The 19,338-nt window shown below is 44.9% G+C and overlaps 1 protein-coding gene across 10 annotated transcripts in view; it reads right to left on the bottom strand.

Moving 5' to 3' along the window:
* Nucleotides 1-15,730: 15,730 nt before the first annotated feature.
* The window catches only part of HMGA2 (high mobility group AT-hook 2), a 163,317-nt gene continuing 159,709 nt past the window's right edge, over nucleotides 15,731-19,338 (bottom strand). For all 10 annotated transcript variants that reach the window (XM_068934829.1, XM_068934859.1, XM_068934811.1 and 7 more), the window contains one exon: nucleotides 15,731-18,819. In XM_068934829.1, the coding sequence (XP_068790930.1) occupies nucleotides 18,772-18,819 (48 nt within the window). In that variant the 3' untranslated portion in view covers nucleotides 15,731-18,771. The remainder of the gene's footprint in view (nucleotides 18,820-19,338) is intronic.

Genomic DNA, 19,338 nt, shown 5'->3' with positions numbered 1-19,338 from the left:
AAAGATTTATTGTTGCAAAGTGCTTTACAAGTGTTGCAATATATTAAAAAACTAGTGATCCCCAATAAAGGCATTGGCTGCACTGGGCAATCCCACCAACTGGTAGCAAATGCCACAAAGACTGTTGCGAGTGGCATGGGGTTAGATGGCAACGTGCCAGCCTTCATGTTGATGGTTTCTGGGAGTGAGCATCTGCCCTTGTGTGGTCTGGTCCAAAAGGTGGACACAGAACTTTTGGGGTTTGCAACATTTGTGGCCTAAATGGATAAACTATTATTATCAGTATTTATCCAGACCTTGACATCCTCTCAAGTACGCTTGGGGGCCAGACTGTAACAGGCCTTTAGTCCTCGGTGGAAGCCATTTTCTGCAGATATTGCCAAGTTAAAGCAGCAGTAAGTGACTGTTTCAGCTGGAAATATTTTAAAACCAACTCTGGCATGGCTCAGCATTCTCATCCTTTTCCCACCCCATACGAGGCTGATCTCCTTTTTTGTTTTAAAATGTTATTTTCGTAGTACCAGAAATGTGATTTATTTCTCTTATTAACAGTTGAGATGAAGTGCTTTTACGACATAATAACTGTCCTATGCACAACCTTCCTCTCCCCAAAAACTTTTAGATTCCACAGTGTTATGAGACTATGCCACAGCTGACGTATTTATGATCAAACATTTCTTAGCTATATTTGGTGTCTGTTTAGACATTTCAATATGTGTTCAGTCTGCATCTATTTAGCAATCAAACTGCTGTTGGATGTGAAGAGCAACCACTTTATGAATGAAACTTCACAAACTGAAACACGAGAAGGTCCATCTGAACATAAGGAAAACTTCTTTGCTGTGAGGGTAGTCACTGAGCACTGGCACAGGTTGCCCAGAGAGGTTGTGGTGTCTCCAGCCTTGGAGATATTCAACAGCCATCTGGAATCTGGATGTGGTCCTGGGCAGCCTGCTCTAGCTGACCCGCCTGACTAGGGGGGTTGGACTAGATGATCTCCAGAGGTCCCTGCCAACCTCAACCGTTCTGTGATTTTTGTGACTTAGCAGAGGTTTTCGGATGGTATAAAAGAGTCAGATCTTCTGCATGTTCCCAGTGCAGTCTCGCTCACCAGGAGATGTCAGGAAGGTGTGTAGGTGCTTAGGCACACTGAAATTCAGATTTGCAAAGTCTCCAGAGGAGATGCCAAGCAATCAGCAAGGCATGTGGGGCACCAGAGCTCTCTTTCCTGATTTAAGTGTTTTTTATATTCAGAGACCATGGGAAGAAAATAATCTAGGGATCTGAATCCATGTCTACCCCATCCAGTTGCATAGCATAACTTTGCTATTGAGCTGTTAACTCATGAGGGTCAGCAATGCCCCTGTCCCGAGCGAGCGCAGGCAGACCTGGGCATACAGGTCTCCTGCAGCTTTTTCCTCCTCCTCTGAAAGAATAAGTCACTACTCCCTGGTAGGGGCTTGAAATCCTTGATGCAGAGGGCCCTTGGACAAGATGTTTAAGATCCAGGGGCAGGCGCAGGTCCAGACACCTGGGACTTGGCTCTGCTCACTGACCCGCCAGCTGTTTTGGTACACACCAGTAACAATTTAAGATCATAAAGATCAGTGACTTTGCCTGCCCCGTGGGCTGCTAAATCATCTGGGGAAGGCACCTGACAACTTTTCCCTAACCCATCACATGTGGAATACTGTACGTGTTTCCCTAACTAATAATTTATAGGAAACTCAAACCGGAAAATGTTGACCAAATTCTGCTTTGTGCTTCTCCCGCTGTCCCCCCAGGATAGTGCTGCTGTCATGAGCACCAATAGCAGCTTCATAGCTTGATTTAGCAGCTTTGTCTTCCTGTTTGTTAGTCTGTCCATGCACTTGAAATCTCAGACAACCCCTGCTAAAGAGGTATTTCAAGTCTCATCACCTGCAGGGCTGCAGTGAGCCCATCGGCTCGGTCCTGGCCTGCACTGCACCTTCGGCCTGGCGCGCGTGATCCCTGCCCTCGCACCTGGTCGCCCTGGACAGAGGAGAGCCGCGGCGGGCGGCTGTGCAACGGAGGGGGCTGCGTGTCAGCGGCCTTTCCGGTTTGCACCTTCCCAAGGCTGGATGCTCCAGGTCATGCAAAACGATTTCCCCGTTCACGGGATATTTGGAGCGGGGCCAGTGCTCAAAACAGGCTAACGTAATAAGTACCCTTATATATCATAGTGACGGAGGAAATCCTGGTTCCAAAGAACTTACAGGCAAAACTCAGAGGCATTTGCTTTATTCTAACAGCACTTAGCAGATGGGTTTTACTGTTACTACTAAAGGGCCATACCTCCTTTCAATGTGCTCTATGATGTGACTGCTAAAATATTACAAGATCAGCATTGCTTATAAAGCTGAAATGTTAATATTTATACACTGTGTCTATTGGGATAGAGTAATTCATTTTTTATTAAAAAGCTATTAAAGCATTTTTCTAAATTGCTCCAAATAGGTTTCCCACCTAAAATATGCTGCTCTTTTTTCGACTTTTTTTTTTCTTTTCAGTGTGTGGCTTTGATCTTTTGTTTGACTTGTGCTTCATGAAAAAACGCTCATAAACCTTCGCAGAAAGGTTTTCTTTGCTTCTAGTTTTATTCAGGAAATATGATGGGTTCGTAGCAAAACTGTTCTAAGAGTGCTGAAGAAGAGAATTCTGCTTTATTTGCTGACCACCAGAATAAAAGCTTTGTTTCCACAAAGGTTTAGAAAGGTACGTATAGAGAAGGGTATTACACAGGGAGGAGTATTTTGATTTTGCTTACAGATGGCACTATGCTTTACAAAGCTTGGCCTTTTAAAGCATGAATGAATTTTCATGTATTTTGATTCTTAAAAAGCTTTCAGGAATGTCATGGCAAGTCCATGCAAGTCTTTGAGAAGGCTTTTCTGCTTTGGAAAAACACAAATTCTGTGGCTATAAACAAGCTCCCGCCTGCTGCAATTCCAGGGTAAGGACCGACCACAGAGCACGAGGGTAAGAGCTAGCAATCTGCCATAATCAAAGATTACTACTGTTTTATTGCAGGTCTCCACAAATTACAGATGTATGTGGAATTAATGGTTTTTCTAAGTGCTGATATGTACTCTGCTCAGAGATATGGAATGAGAAACAGAAAGTTCGTTTCTCAACAGTTAGCACTTAAGCTACTATTACTGTAGTTTATTAATAAAATCTAAGAGGAAATGCTCACTATATGGATATTATTCTGTTCAAGCTATTCTGTTTTAATCCTTTTTAATAATTTCACTTTCTTCTGTTAGAAGCCAATAGTAGCGATGTAAACCCTATGCGTCACAGCGCGGATCTGAAGAGCTGTGGCTGTTTGCGTTTGAACGTTTAAACTTCACAAAAGATACCGTGTGCAGATGCAAGAGAAAGGATGAAAAAGTGCCCTGTAAGGCCAAAGGAGAACCCACACAAGTTTCGTTTCACTTTTATCCTATCCGAAAGCCTTCGACTCAAAGTTTGATGCGGGTCTTTGAAAGATGAGGCACTGCATTTCTCAGGAGGGCCTCACAGGGCACCGCAAGCCGCCTCTCAGCCCTCTGCAATTCAGTTGACAGTGCGTGTTTCCAGCAATAGGTGATTGTCCCCGGGAAAAGGGCACTCTTTAAGGCGCTACGTTAGCACCTAAATATAGGTGCTAACGTGCGCCTTAAAGAGTGCCCTTTTCCCGGGGACAATCACCTATTGCTGGAAACACGCTGTCAAAAAGGGGCTGAAGAAGAAAGGAAATAACTTTTAAAATAAGGATTTCTTACAAGTAACAGCTCCACAGAGTGAAACAGAAAAGGACGATCTTTCTGGAGCTTCCTGGAGTTTAAATTCTTCCTCTGGAAATTAACAGCAATACTTGTGCCTTCTGCTGAATGCTATAGCCTAATGCATAGACCTGTGGAAAATGCACCTTTCTCTGTGACATTCAGCAGGTTTGCAGGGGCTGGGACCACCTGGAGACGTCGCTATTAAATTTTGCAGGATGCCAGCGCTGGTGACTTCAGGTATGTGCACAGCTGTGTGCTCAAGGGGGGTTTCGAGAGGGAGCTACGCGAGCATACGAAGGGGAACGGGGATGATCATCGCGTCCTTGCTGAGAAAAATCTTGCCCAGTGCATTCACCCAGTAGCCCGTGCATTCAAACACTCACTCTGGTTTTTTTCCTCATTAAGGCAGGTGTCAGCTACAATGTACCTGTGCACATAGAGTGGGAAGCCAAGGCACGGTGAGCGTTTACAGGGACGAGGACGCCTCTAAGAGGAAAAGCCCCAGGCGAGGCTCAGCCCCGCGGGAGCGACGCTGACGGCCCCGGCTGCTCCCAGGCACCGTAATCTGGCCCCGATTCAGCGCTGCTTCCCAGCTCCCGCCTCTAGCCGCTGTCCTCTTGTCTCCTTGTGACCACTCAAGCATTTTTGTGGTTGTCCCCTGAACTGCTGCGGGGGACCGTGCCTCTATTTCTGCTCTTTTTTTAGTAATTTTCAGCCAGCTCAGCTCTAGCAGGAAAATGGAAGAAGTGACCAGGCAGAAGGGAGAGGAGAGACTGCCTGTAGCAGCAGCACGGATTTGTGCCTGGTTATAGCGGCCAGGTAGCTCCAGCCTCACGTTCCTTCAAACCCTTTCCTTCCCTTTTCTATTTTTCCTTCCCTTTTCCCTGAAAGTTCAGATCTAGCTGGCTTTTTCCTCCCCCTCTCCCACATGCTTCCTTTCTGCTGCAGCCTCCTTTACTCACCTCCCTCCATTTTCTCCTCCACAGCCTGTCATCTCCCATTTGCTTCCCTTCTAGCATCCTTTCCTCGGTGCATGCAAGGTAATGTGTTGCTGGGCACGGAGTTGAGCGTCTCGGCAAAGCCTCCCTTGGCTGATGGGCCCGTGGCTCTGGGCGAGCTTTGGCTGTAGGAGAGCAGGCGTGACAGGTAACACAAAGTGCGCCAGCCCGCCAGAACGTGAACCCAGTTTGCTTTCTGCCTCTTCAGGCTTTGTAAAGAAAAGGGTTGAAGGAGAGCCGGAAAGGTCGGGCGCCGCGGCAGGGCTGTGAGCAATAATGCAGAATACAGGCAGGGCTGGTCAAGACTTTCATGTGCCCTTCCTTAAAATATATAAGCAAGGAGAAAGGAAGTGGCTGGAGATCTAAAATGGGTTTAAAAGAAATACTTCCTTTTTCACGCTCTGGAATTTTTAGCTGCAGAAGGTTGCTTAGTGGGATAAAAATATTAAACTCGTGGATACTAGAAGTAGCTACGTTTATTGCTGGTCATTCCCATAAAGTTTAGCTGGACTCAGATGAAGTGTTTTCGGTATCTTGGAGTATAAATGCCGGCCCCTTTCCCTCTTCCCTGGATACCCACATCTGTGATCCTATAAAATGAATAAAATATATTTTGGATTTGCCCTGTTGCATTATCTTAACATTCGGATGAGAAGTCGTGTTTATTTAACACGAGAACATTAGCAGCCCAGGCAGGACATCATGATCCTTGGAGAGCTGCACTTTTAAACTCAGGAAGTACAAATCAACCTATTTCTCATTAACCTTATCTCAAAAATCTAGCCGATAGGACATACTCTTAGGTTTACTCCTCTTTCGAAAAGAGGACGGGTGGTGTTCACCGCTTAGAACAAACTGCCCGAGTTAGCGATCCGGCTCTCTGCTAACGGCTTCTTGGATTAAGACATTCTTCTCCAACTGTTTATAGGCTTCTCCCTTTTCTCTATTCAAGTCCAGACCTCTGGCTTTTAAATTACATACTGTGTTAGGCATCTCATCCCATCAATCCGCGAGGTCTCTTCCCTGCCCTCCTGGTTTCCTTTTTACTCTAAAATAGATGTGTGCCATATGACTAATCTCTCTGCCCAATTCATTTCTTGCTAACCTGGGTCGTTTCAGTGGTTATCATCTGCTGCACCTTTCTGGTCTTAGCCATTTTCCTGCTGTGACGATAGAATTAGCCTCTCGCACACAGCGCTCAGAAAGCGCTCTCATCACCGTGTCTGACACTGCTGGAATAGCTTCAGTGGATTTAAACGTCAGCCCTCTATACCCAAAGAACTCGCTTGGCTCTCTGACAGCTGCCTAGCATGGTGCAGATGGTTTTAGTTTATTCCCCATTTACCACCAAATGATTTCCCCCTTAAAATTAATAGAAGAAAAATATTTGGAAAGTGATAGCTGGTTGTTAGATATTACTTTTAGTGTTCCTGTTCATATTTTTCTTTTCTTTCTTTTCTTTCCCATATGCGCTTGTTCCTGTGATCGTGCAGAGCTGTAAAGTTATGATTCAGCAAAGCGCTGAAGGTGAAAGCGCGGCCGTGCTGACGCCCCTGGCGCGGCTGGAGCCAGGATATCCACCCGGATGCTCCCTCTGGCTGCGCCGGAGGCAGCACCCTGCCGGGCAGAGCCGGCAGCCCTGGGGCTTCGGAGACCCCCGCGTCTGCCTGCGGGGTGGCAGTAACCCTTGATACCGGGAAGAGGAGGTTTCCTCCTCCCTGGTGTCCCCACGGCACAGTCCAGTGTGCTGGGAAAGGGCCTGGCTCTGCAGGGCTGAGCACCCAGCAGCTCGTCTCACCTCCCTCTGCCTGTTCACGGTGATGGGGGGAAGGTGAAGGGCATGCGAACACACGGTTGGGGTTATGCCTAGGTGCGGGAAGGTTTTGTATGCTTTCGTTTCTCTTAAAAATTAAGCACGCGCTTAAGCACTGCTGTGGAAATGGTGAGGATGAGGCTGGGGCAGTCTGGGGGCCGGGGCGGCCGCGTGCTGGACGGAGCCAGGCTGGGCGCTGCAGCAGCCCTCCCTCATCCCTCTGGATGAGAAAGTGCTCATCAGTTGAGAAATCAACCCCGGCAGCGAAAGGTTTTCGAAGGGGCCTAGGAAGAAACCCTGCTGTTGTCCACGGTTTATTGTTTTTGGGGGCATCCAGCCTTTCTACCCAGCCCATGACAAGGCTGGAGAGAAGAGGAGGCTTTTGGTTCGTTTAGAATTGATAGCGTCTCTTGAAATTAATCCCACATGGGGATGTGAGCGTTTTCTCCGCCTAGTAAAAGTCAGTGTGGAGTATACTACAGAGTGCAGCCTCTGACTGCTAAAATGCTTGAAGGCAGAACATATGTTTCAGGGGGTTCTGAAGATACTACAACCCATGAGATATCTATGGCAGCATGAACGCGTTTTGTATAACACACGAATAAAAAAAAAAACCCAAAAACCCCAAAAACAAAAGACTTGAAACTTTTCTCATACACATCGCACTCAAATGAGTATAACTCTCTGGTTTCTGTAGGGTTTGTCCTGATTCAAACTAGAAAAATGAGACTACGCCTTGTGCTTTTTGATTGGATCTTGTTGGGACCTAACTTAAGCTTTCTGATGGGTCTTTGGGGCACCTGCCCTCAGCTCCTGGGAAGCACTAGCTGGCTGCTAGGTATTACTGCTCCTGCTCCTGTTTGTCTCTTCTCACCTCCTCTCAGAAGGCTCTGAAAATGTTCTGGCCTGAGTTTGATGGACCGACTTCTTCAGCAGCGTACAGCAGAGTGGTTTCATTGGTTTCCCAGAGCAGCACAGATTCGCACCATCTGGGAATCTGACACAAAGGATTTACAGTGAAAAAGGTACATCATATTTTTATTATTTCCTGATTTTTTTTATTGCTATGACATCACGTTCTGGACAATGATAATTCAAATACTTCCTTTTATAGCCTTTTTTACTGGGCTGCACGTATGGAGGTTCAGGCTTGATTCAAAGGCTCACTGCTGTCATTTTAATTGGAGCTGAGCTCAGCAAGGGCTATTGGCGGAGGCAAAGGCGACGCAGCAGAACTGAGCCCAAAGGCTCTGCTGGTAGAAACGAGGATTGGTTTCAGCAAAGCAACATGAATTGCAGGTGGCATCTGGCATGTTCTGGTACGTTTAATCAAGATATTATCTATAGCTATGGGAATCTGACCAGGTTGGGGCTTGCAGTTTGCCGCGTCTTGATGCCATCATCCTCTCTAACTCAGGAAGAGCAGCGCTAGTGAACTTTCAAAGTCTCGGAGAAGCTGTTGGCTCCTATTTGAAATGTCTGTCCCTGAAATCTGTGCTATAAATGCACCCACAGAGCAGCAGGTCTCAGCTGAGATGGTAGTTTTCCATCAAAAACAAAACAAAGTGAGCATTTTTCCTATGTCTCACACTTATCCCTAAAGGAGCACGAGCAGCCAGAAAGAGCCTGAAGTTAAGTCATGTAGGCGCAACTAGCTATGCTCACTGCAGTGAGTCTTTTTTTTTTTTTAGGGAAGATAAGGAAGTAGGTCTTGTGTAGACATGTAGTTTGGCAGGATCAGTTGCAACTGAGGCTATCTAAATTTTTTCAGTATATATCTCTAATCAGCCTTCCCTATTTAACAAATTGTTCTAGGTGATTTGAAACAGAAAGTATTTGAAAAGTTAGAGAAATCAGCTGAAGAAAGACAAGAAAATCACTATTTTATACCACACAAAATGCTTTCCACTGACTCCTGAGCTGGTGCAGCCTGCCTGGCCCACCTGCCCTTTGGGAGCAGCCGACGGATTTATCCCATCTCCGTTAGCTGTTGTTGCTGTTATCCACCACCTCCCTGTTGGAGGGTGGATGTGAGGTTCAAGAGGCATCAAGCAACCAGTGCCAGAGCCCTCAGCTCCCTGTTCCCAGCCCTGCGTCACTTGGTCCCCGAGGACCCAGCGCTGGCCAGAGCAATACCGAGGGCTGTATGAATTGTAAGTAAAATAGACAATGATAATGAAGTGTAATGATGATCGCTCTAACATGGCAGCTTGTATTTTTACCTTTTATTTCCACGTTTTAAATGTATACTTAATGGTTTGAAATGTTTGCCTGGGGCCTGGTCTGGCAACACAACACATGAGCACTCCTTCCGTTTAGAGGCAGCTTTCCTTTCCGGTGTGTGACCACATCGGAGAGCAGGCTTTCAAAGCGTGCCTTATTTGCTGGTCACGTTGACGAAGGGGCTGGTATATATATGGATAAATACCTCTAAGCTTTAAGTTTCAAATCGCCTTAGGCTTTGATGAGCAGCACTCAAGGCACAGGTACCACTTGTCGTGCTGCCTTGCCGGGGTCTCTCTGTATCGGCTCTGCCCTCTCCCCGGCCAGGGGCCTGACCCAGGGCTGCAGTTGGACGGACACCGCCGTGAAACCGGGATCCAAAGCCTGAACCTCTTCGGGATTGTACGCACCTACACTGCCATGCGGTGAGGATAGCTGGCTCATCTTCCTCTGCAGGCACACAAGGTCAGAGCAATTGCTCATGGGTTAGGGATCTCAGCTCAGTAGGATGACTGAAAACAACACAACCCTCTCCCCCCCCCCCCCTTTTTTGGAGCTAGTCTAACATCACTGTCTCAGCTTCCTGAATAGTCAGTGGGGAGGGATCGGTGATTCATCCCACCCGGCCAGACCCATATTTTAGGAAGGAAGGAATTGCCCTCTGGCTGAGATGCCTAACTTTTAAATGACTAAAGCGTGGTGACACAGATCTCCTTATAAATGCAGAAAAACACCGTTGAATTTGGCTGTCCTTTTGATCTTAATCTGGGAAAAACACTTACTTTTAATCACCACCCAACACATTACCTTTTGTTCACTGCTATCCTGCTGCCTTCCTAGGCTCAGCCCTCCTTTGTGTGCAGGAGTTTCCTCAGCTGTAACCGCGATGTGGCTGCTTTAGTGCAATCCCCTACATCTCAGTGCACTATGAAATTTTACTGAAATTGCCAAATGGTGGTTAACTGCCCTTTTGGGCCGAGTGGGGGAGAGGAGACTACCCTGCAAGTTGGCACTGTCAATGTCCTTGCGGGGGCTGCTCACTGAGGAGCTCAGTTCCCTCTGAGCTGGGACTTCTGTTGCTGTGAAATGGAGAACCACACAGCAAAGACGTCTGCAGCCTCACATCTTCCCTGCAGCGTAACAATCACACCCCCTACATCTTATTAACCCATTGTGAAATTGTGGGACTGGCACAAGTGCATAGAACTTGCAAAAATAAGAAGTGTTGTGGAAGCTTCTCAGAGGAGGCGCTCCTTTTCTCTGCTTATTCACCACTTGGCAGATTTGTTGAAAATCACAACAATAGGAAAAAGGGAAACCTCATATAAACCTATTTAAAGCTCTGTATACAGTACAGCAGCCTTAGTAAGGGAACTGAAGATAGGCCAAATTCAAAGCCAGGTCCTGTAAAGTGCTGTGACCTCAAGTCCCAGGGGCAGAATGATCAGCATCATTTAGGAGGAGGCCCTTAGATGGTACTGCACTTGGTAAGCTCTCAAATGCAGGTTAGCAAATGCCCTCATCCTGCCGGTAGGGGTATTTCAAAGAGAGTGCATTGCAGAGCATAGTAGCATTAGTGCATTAGCTCTGATAATGTGAAACAGGCAGGGGCAGCTACTCCTGAACGCTCTGTTGATGTGTTGTCCTTATTTTTAGTTTTCTAGAGTAACTTGCAATTGTGCTTAGGCAAATAACAGAGGCTAAATTTATTAGGTACCGTGCATTAGCCTCTGAATTTCCATAAAGCATGCGAGAAGAAGAGAGGCAAGGTGTGTAAATAGCATTGTAGCGGCAGTCTTTATGCTCAGACAAGGTCTGTGAGTGGAGGCAGTAGTCTCAGCCCGCTGGTACACTCTGGGATGCCGTCTGCTCCACTCGGTATGCGTGCATGTAACTGAGTCAAGCAATCAGCCGAAATTCGGGGTCCTGGATGTCGTTTCATTTAGAAAGACAGATTGATGATTGAGTCAAGTGTTGCTTGACGTAAGCCTGCCTCTTTGGGAGGAACGTACTGAGCCTGGTTTCCTGCACGTAGCAGATAACGACTGAGGAGCCATAGTTTGTTCACACACAGTTTTCATCTTTCTACTCTGCACCTGGGCACTAAGCTTGCCTTGGGCCACAGACCCAGTGCTGCTTGGGGCATGCTGCTGCTTCTTGCTATGCTTCTGTTTTCTCTCCTGCTTTTTTCTCATATTATTTACTGTAACAGCACTACTAGCTTTTTTGTCTCACGTACCCTGTCTACCGGGTGGAGGCTGCAACTTTAACAGGTATCCACTTCCAGAAAAGAGCTAAATTTATTGCTGGCACATAAATAGTCATAAGCGATTTCAGTAAGATTTAACCCAGCTCCCTGATACTGTTTTCTTCTCTGCCTCTGTCATTTGTGTGCACCCCATCTGTGTCTATTCAGCCTAATGATTTTATAAAAAAAGTATAAAAACATCTACTGCAGGTTTTGGTATTACCAGAAAGGCTTTTGCTTATCCAAGACAGTTTACTTCCAGGGCCACACATCCTAGGGGTGTAGTTAAGACCTTGATGTTCTCCAGAAGGTAGAGTTCAGAGAAGTACAAAAGTAAATTTGTGCACTACAAGCTGATGTAAGTCCAGACGTCGTGAGAAAAAGGCAATAACAGAGGTCATCTTTTCCAGGTCAAGGCTAATTGCTGAAAAGAATGGAAACAGCCTTGAAGTTGTTCAGGGAAAGGGGATAGACAGAAGATTATGAACGCTTCCTGTGTTCCATAGGAAATGAAAACTTCCTATTTTCCTTTTTTAAACCTATTTCCTATGGAAATCAGGACTTACACTATATAATTGTGCATCTTAGTTAAGAAAGGTGGGAACTATTTTCATGTAAATTTTACACACACACACACACACACACACACACACACACACACACACACACACACACACACACACACACACACACACACACACACGCACTGGGGTGTTTTGTGTCAGCCTGACAGACGTAGCCAGCTTCCAAACCAAGCAAAGGCAATTAAGCGCTGATTTTAGTCATAAAGTCTATCTCCCCCCCCACCATGAGACTGGGAATAATGATGTACTAGAACAGCTCTGAGTGCAGAAACGTCCCTGGTTTGGATAATACAAGGCTTCTGATATTAATTCTGGTCTCCTTCCCGTGTTGTGTCATTGCTGTATTGTTGTTTATTTATGATTAGAATGTAATATTTTGCTGAGTGCAAATGAAACCAGAGGCACATGTGATGGGGCGTAGGACATTCCCTCTGGCTTGGCTTTCATTGAAGTTACTGTGTGTTTCTTGGGATGTAAACGCCAAACCTAAACAATCCCAAACTAAGCACGTTATGAACTTTTGGCAAAAATAGTCTTATAACAGTGCCTCAGAAAGAGATTGATTTATCTTGGCCCTAAGCACAGTTGTAGTCTAGGAGCGGTAATTCACTGTAAACACCTTGAGAACATACCAGGCCTCATAAGAACCCCTATCTTAGGCTATGATGGTAGTTTTAAAGACGGTACTCTGCAGTTACATAGGGCCAAAGTAACTCCTTCTATGCTGAGCTGATTTGTTTTCAAATGTTGACTTAAATTTTAGATTTTATTATGTGACATTGCTAAAACTATGGTTTTACGGTAAATGTGTTCCAGTGCAATAAAAATGTGCTTATTTTTCTGCCTACTCCCTGAACTAAGAATAAAATGCCTTAAGGGACCATATATATTTAATGGATTTTCTGAATTAAAAACCCTTATGATTAAAATCATAATCTTTGGTGGTCCTACATAGTATTTTGTCGCTGACATTCATACATAATGTAATGTAATCTTGTTTTTTGATGGGACTTCTGCTTGCGCTAAGTTTCTTCTTTGGCTAGTTAATGTTTCTGCTTGCCATTGATTTTTCAGATCCACCCAGGTTTCATTTGTTATTTTTGTTCACTGATTATTTTAACAGTGTGCCTTAACTTAGTACATGTTTGGATTCCTGCTCTGGTTTTGCCCTAGCCATTGCTGACAATGTAAAGCTCCTCCTTTATGTGACAACGCTAATGGTTTTAGCTCCGCTTAATTATTCCCATCTTAGTAGGAGAGTACTGCTGAAGACTTTCATCGTATCTCCTAATATTTCAATTTCTCCTTTTGCTCACAGATAGAAGCTGAGGATAATCCCATGCTGAAGGTTTTGGGCACAACCATCTGCCACCTTATTTGGAGTGCAAGCAGATTGCTTCCTAGTTAGATGAATACCACATTGGGTGATATCTTCAGGCGAATCATAATTACATTTGTGTATCTTCAGAGGATATTAATTACAGGAAGATGCCGTCTTTTTCTCGAATATTGGAACAAGTGCCCTGAAAGCACTAGAGCAGGAGTAGCCAGCCTCTAGCAAAGGGGAAAAAAGAATTAAATCACAAGCGTGTAGGAAAGAAAAGAGAAAAACGTCTAAAAGGCCAAAAGGTTGTTTGGACGGCAAAGGGCGCAAGGCAGCAAACCAGCCCGTTGGCGATCAGCGAGTTCGGAGATGCCCGGGAGCGAGGTGGCGTGGGTGCCCAGGGCTGATCTGCTCCCTGCGTGCGTGCGAGTGGGACAGCTGGGTGGTGAGCAAGGTGGCCACGAGGTCCCCCCTGCATTTGTGTACCCCCCTGAGGGACACAGTCAGGAAGCTGGAGGCAGCAGGGCAGTAAACCATGCTGAGTGGGTTTCCAGCCTGGGAAACAGCAAGAGGAAGGCAATGGTGCAGACAGCAAGCGTGTCTGTGTTTCTCAGATAATGTATGTGGTATACAGCAGCAGCATAGATATTCCGTCGACTGAGCAGCTAGAAGAAGTAATAAGGCTATCATCAGCAGCATTATTTCTGAATTGAGAAGAATCAGGCCCTCATTCATACCAAAAACTAGGTGCCCAAGTACTTTTCATGCTTAAAAACTCACGTGATCAGGAAGATGGTGGGAGAGAAAGAAGCAGATGAAGTCTCCGAGAGACAGAAATTTTACCTCAAAGGATGCAAGGAGGCCAGAGTGAGAAATATGACTTCATTCAGGTTTCAGGTGAAGCTTGAAGAGCGCCAAATCTGACTCATGTCTTACGATCACAGGCACAGGGTTGTAGCCGTTGTGTTGGATACTGTCTCTAAGAGTGAACAGAGCAGATTTTTTGGTAAAAAACTAGGGCCCATTAAACCGCTGTGCAAGATCGTGGCAGCACCAGCTTTGAGGAATTCCCGTCTTTGTGCAAACGTGACAGGATGGGAGTGGAAAGCAACGGCAGAAACTTAATACGACCCTTGCCACAGGCATCTTGCATAAAATAGTCTTGGAAGCAGGACAAACACAGGCCTCGATCCTGCAGAAACTGATTAGTTTTATACATGCAAATAGTCCCACTGTGGCATTAAGCATGTGTACTTATGGAATACTATAGTGCATCTTATGGGAAGACTCCTTGGAAAGGCAAGTGGGAGGGAAGCGAGCCGGAGGAATGAGTAATAAGGAGGAGAGGGGAGTTCAGCGCAGAGTAGCAGGAGTTCAGCGAGTCGGCTAATCCGTCAGGTGGGCGGTTACAGCTGGAGCATCGCGTCAGATAAAACAACAGGAAGAGCTGAGTGATGGCAGCCACAGGGAGGAAGACCACCAGGAAGACTGAACCGGGCAACGAGCCTTTAACGCCATCAAGCAGGGGGAGACAGGAGAGGATGCATAACGCAACGCGTGCAATTACTCACATCTCTGACTCAGGACTGAATGTGTTACTACTTAACGCTTGTTTTGCGATTATATTTTGGTCATTTTACAAGCAACCAAGTCCAATGTGAACATGCCATAAAGCCCTTGGGAAGGTAGGGGGTACTAGGCCAACACAGATGAGGTGGATAGTTTGAAAATGTGTTAATACAGATAATGTGTAAAATTATCTGAGCAAATACTGTCTGAACAATTACCTTACGTAGAAGACACACCATTGCAAAGATCAATGAGTGGATGAGCATCACAGTCTTTAAAGCTCATTGTGACAGGCCAGAGGGACCATGAGGAGCAAACGAAGGTGGGAAGGAAGAAGACCCCTGCCCAACCTGCCTGTGACAACTTTGGGGTCAAGCCTTCAAGGTGCCATTTCCTGGGGGCCCCGAGCGGTGCCACAGACAACATCTGGCTGCATCCCTGCCTCTAGGAACTCGGTACCAGGTGCCTCTTTCCGATCTCGACTATTGGGGATGTGGAAAACAGGCATCCAGGTGTGCAGAGACAACCCCCTGGCCCGACATGGCTCACTTTTTGTGCAAAGCCGGAAAGTGAGAGTATCCCCTGGCCCTTCTCCCTTCTCCCGGGAGCAGGGACTAACCGCATTTCCCATTCCTCCCTCACGGGTTGTTTCCGTTTTTTAACCTCGTGGCTGCGCTACATGAACTCCACGTCTTGGACGCAAGCCGCGATCCTGCCCAAACAGAGGTACAAGGCTCATGATCTCAGCTGCCCCTCCCAGAGGCAGTTCAAGGCCGGGCACCAGCAACCATTTCGGCCTCCCCCTTGCAGCGGTGCTCCCTGTCTGGCGGAGGATCGCCGCTCCTCCGCACACAGCTTTACCGGGAAAGCCGGCCGCGACGTCACCCTCCCCGTGGGACATGGGACAAGTGGTGGCCCCCTACTTGGCATGGCAGGTCACGGGCCAGGAGCGGGTGCCTTGACTTTGGCGGGGGTGGGGGGGTATCACAGCTCACGTCCCACTGCATGCTCTCCCTTGTGGGCCCTAAATGCGCTTTTTCTCAGGCAGTTGCCTACGGTACGGGACAAAAAAAAGACTACTTGTATGCAAGGCTTTTACAAATTTGGTCCACTCTGACCAAACTTTATTACCCATTTTATGGAACTGTGACAAAAGTCTAGGAATCAAACAACATGGGGATCACAGAGGCTATTATGTTTATTGTGCTGAACAGACTGTGATAATCCATCAAAGGAACATTTTCAACAAGCAAGCGATTCGAAGTACAATCATAGACAGCAACTCTACACGCAGAACAAAGCAAAAAGTTAGAAGACACTCAAAAGAAAAAGTAAACTGTAGTTAAACATCTTGAAGCGGTTTTTTTTTTTTTCCTGCACACACACCTCTCTTGCAGAAATGGTAGAAGAGTTAAATGTCCAGTCTTATTTAGCAGTGACCAATGACAGCAAAGAACAGTCGTATAAAATTTATCTCCCACAAAAATAAACTATATATATAAAAAATTTTATGATGTTCTCACTGATTCAATGGCCACATGCAATTTTTCAGTCTGAAAAAAATGAGGTATAGTAGGCCCTAAGAGGTAGTAATGTGTTTTTGATTGTACTACAATATATAGAAAATACAAGATTCAGTTTATCAGAGCAGTAAGTCTCTCGGAGGTTGACGTGTGACACGCATCCAGCGATTATGTCCGTGTCAGCCACTGAATACTGTAGTTTTACAAAAAAAATGCAAAAAAAACACCTAAAATGCAACTGCTGAGGCTTGATTCGATGCCCTTTGAAGTCAGCAGAACTCCTTCTACGGACTTCAAGTGACACTGGATTTGGCCCGTAAGAGCTACTGTATAGCTAGGATTATTCCTCATTCACTAAATCTCAACATGTCTAGTCGTAATACTCCGATCAGCTCTTTCTCAGCGGTTTCCGCCCATGAACCCTCTGCAGTCTTTTGAGGAGGTCCGTATTTCTTGACACTGCCTCTTCGAAGAAGCCAGTAAGTAGTTACCTTTAACTGCGCTCGGCTCAGTACTAAAGCCATACCAATAGATGCCTTCCTGAGAAACTACCCCTGGCCCAGTTATTAACACAATGTTACAAAGTACTGACTAGGAAAGAGAGGAAGAAGGGAAATAAAACAGAAAGAGAGGAAAGGAAACAGAAAGAGAGAGAAAGGAAAACAAAAGTGAGAGAGAGAAGAATAAAAAACCTCTACATAAGAAGCATTTAAAATAAATCTGGCTGAAACATATTACAAAATCACATTTGTGTAAAATACATGAAAATACTTGTCAAGTATTTTCTTACAATCTACTAATTATTTTTTTTAAACACATATTTGTGATTGCATTATGCAAAAGCTGAGCTTGTTGCTTCCCACCTACAAAGCTTCAAGTTTCTTTGAAGGTTTTTTTTTGTTCGTTTTTTTTTTTAATACGAAAGTAATTTAAAACGTGTTCATTTTCCACAAGTTATTTTACAAAAATAGTTTTGAATTAGGGATTAGTTGCAGTCCTAACTGTTTCAAACGTCTCAAAACTAATGCTGAAAGTAACAAGTTCGTTCCATTTAAAGTCTGGAGGTAGGTCTTTGTCAATCGATTAGTCCATTTCTTTAAACAATTCATTTGAGGTACAAACTTGGACAGTAATATTTAAACATTACAGCTAAATTTTTTTCTATGTCATGTAGTGTCATTGAAGAAAATTATCCTTACAAACCTATCAGCAATTCAGTACAAAAATATATTCAAGTTAACAGTACATTACACAGAAGTCTAGCAGAGAATAGGATAAGTACATTAAAAAAAAAAACCAAGAGAAAGAAAAATACATAGTCATGCTGAAACACAATAAAGATATTTCTTCCTTAACGGCATTGAAGTGTTGAAGTAGAAATAAGGGGAAAAATGCAGATACTCATGATTATCTACCCAGTAAAAATTTCCTGCATTGTATGTGTATAGCAGCATGTATTTATCAGTCTGTTGAGTTAATTGTAAAAATCAGAGGTAGTATTGAATAGTGGGGTAATATTGCATCTGTTGCTAAAAGTGCTGCTTTGAATGAAAAGATGGAGAAATGCCACTGGCATGGAAGTGCTCAGTGAACCATCCTATGTCAAAATATATTGCTTAAAGTAATATACAAGCTTAGCTGAGGTACATGGTGTTGGTTCTTTACATCATGACTGATGAGTAGTGAGCAGAGATTCATTCCTTTTGAAATACAGGTACGGGGTGAGTGGAACTAGTTGAAACTAACCAAAACATCTGGATTATTTTTGCTGTTTTCAGATAAATTTGTGATTAATTTGGAGGTACCTTTCTGTATGTTTTAAAACACTTTTCTTGATAAAGACTTAGTCATTAATGGCCTAAGAGCGTTTGGTGTCAGTCATTTCTGTTTCCATAAACAGTGTCTGGCTCTACAGAAAGCCAGCTCCATCTGACTTCCTATCATCCAGAAGATGAGGGGTGCTCGTTTTGTTTATTACTACTTCTGCTGATATGTTTGTATCTGTAACTATACAACGTATCTTTGTCTTTCTTCCCTTTTGCAAAATGGAAGTACCTTTTTCTTGTTGATTTCTTTCTTCTGATTATCTGCTGAATGAAGTGAAAGATCAGCTTTCAATATTTTCCTGAAATAACAGTAAGTCTAAAAAAAAATCAAGTACAAGTCTACAAGAAGGTTACAAAAAAAAAAAAGAGTAGTATCTATCCCTTATCTTTGGTGTCCTAAAACAGGGAGTTTACTAAGTAGGGAGTGGGTTGCCGGAAGTGTTGTAAGGCTCGGTGTTACACACTGAGCCTTTCCTATCTCAATGCCCATTATAATTAATATGTTACAAGTTTCTTGTTTATATGCAGTGCAGTGAATGACTTAAACCTGATTCAAAGCTCTTCTGACCCATTCACCCTTACTTAGCAGCTCAAACAAACTATTAGTAGGTTAAGGAAAAAGAAAACAGTAATTAAAAGTTGCATCGTTAATCTGTGTCCCCTTTGTGTTACAGCAGTTTTTCACTAAACCTGGGACTGTGAAGGGATTACAAAGATGATTAGTCAAATCCTTTTTAAGGTTATGTGATTTTTTTTTTCCCCCAGGCAAAAGTGGAAAGACCATGGCAATAGAAAATAAGTGGTCAAGGCAGTGTCTTCTCCCTTCAAAAGACCCAACTGCTGATGAGGTAGAAATTGCGCGGTGCGGTCTCCTAGTCTTCCTCTGCAGATTCTTGTGAGGACGTTTCTTCAGTCTCTTCCTGGAATACACAAGAAAAAATAATTACAATTTTTTTTAATAGGATGGCAGAAAAACAAATCCCTGTGGTGCTCTGGCATGGGCCTTTTACCCCGCAGCGGGCACGCCGGGCGGCACCCGTTTGTTTTGGGCAGGCTAGCCTGCCTGACTGAGCTCAGCCTCCGGAGAGCGGGCTTGCCACGTACGGCGTATCATCGTGAAAGAGAGAAACGTGTCTCCGCAGCGTCCTCCTCTGCCCCAACGCTCCCCTCGACGCCTGCCTTCAGCAGGCCTGCCCAAGCCCTGCCATCCTCTTTATGCCGCTTATTTGACAAACGTGCAGCACCTTTCAGGACACGGGCGGTGAACGGGAGACAATAAGCACGTCTGATGAAAGGGGCTGCTGGGGAGAAGTTGGTTTTTATCAAACACTGCACATCATCACCTAAGACAGCACGTGAAAAAGCTCTGGGAACAACAGGAATTTACCCCCTCAGCAAACGGAGACCTTTTAAGAATGACCAGCTTAAAACAGCTTATA

The sequence above is a fragment of the Struthio camelus genome, chromosome 1 (assembly GCF_040807025.1).
Source record: "Struthio camelus isolate bStrCam1 chromosome 1, bStrCam1.hap1, whole genome shotgun sequence".
Taxonomy (NCBI): Eukaryota; Metazoa; Chordata; class Aves; order Struthioniformes; family Struthionidae; genus Struthio; species Struthio camelus.
This window is presented reverse-complemented; position numbering and strand designations above follow the sequence as displayed.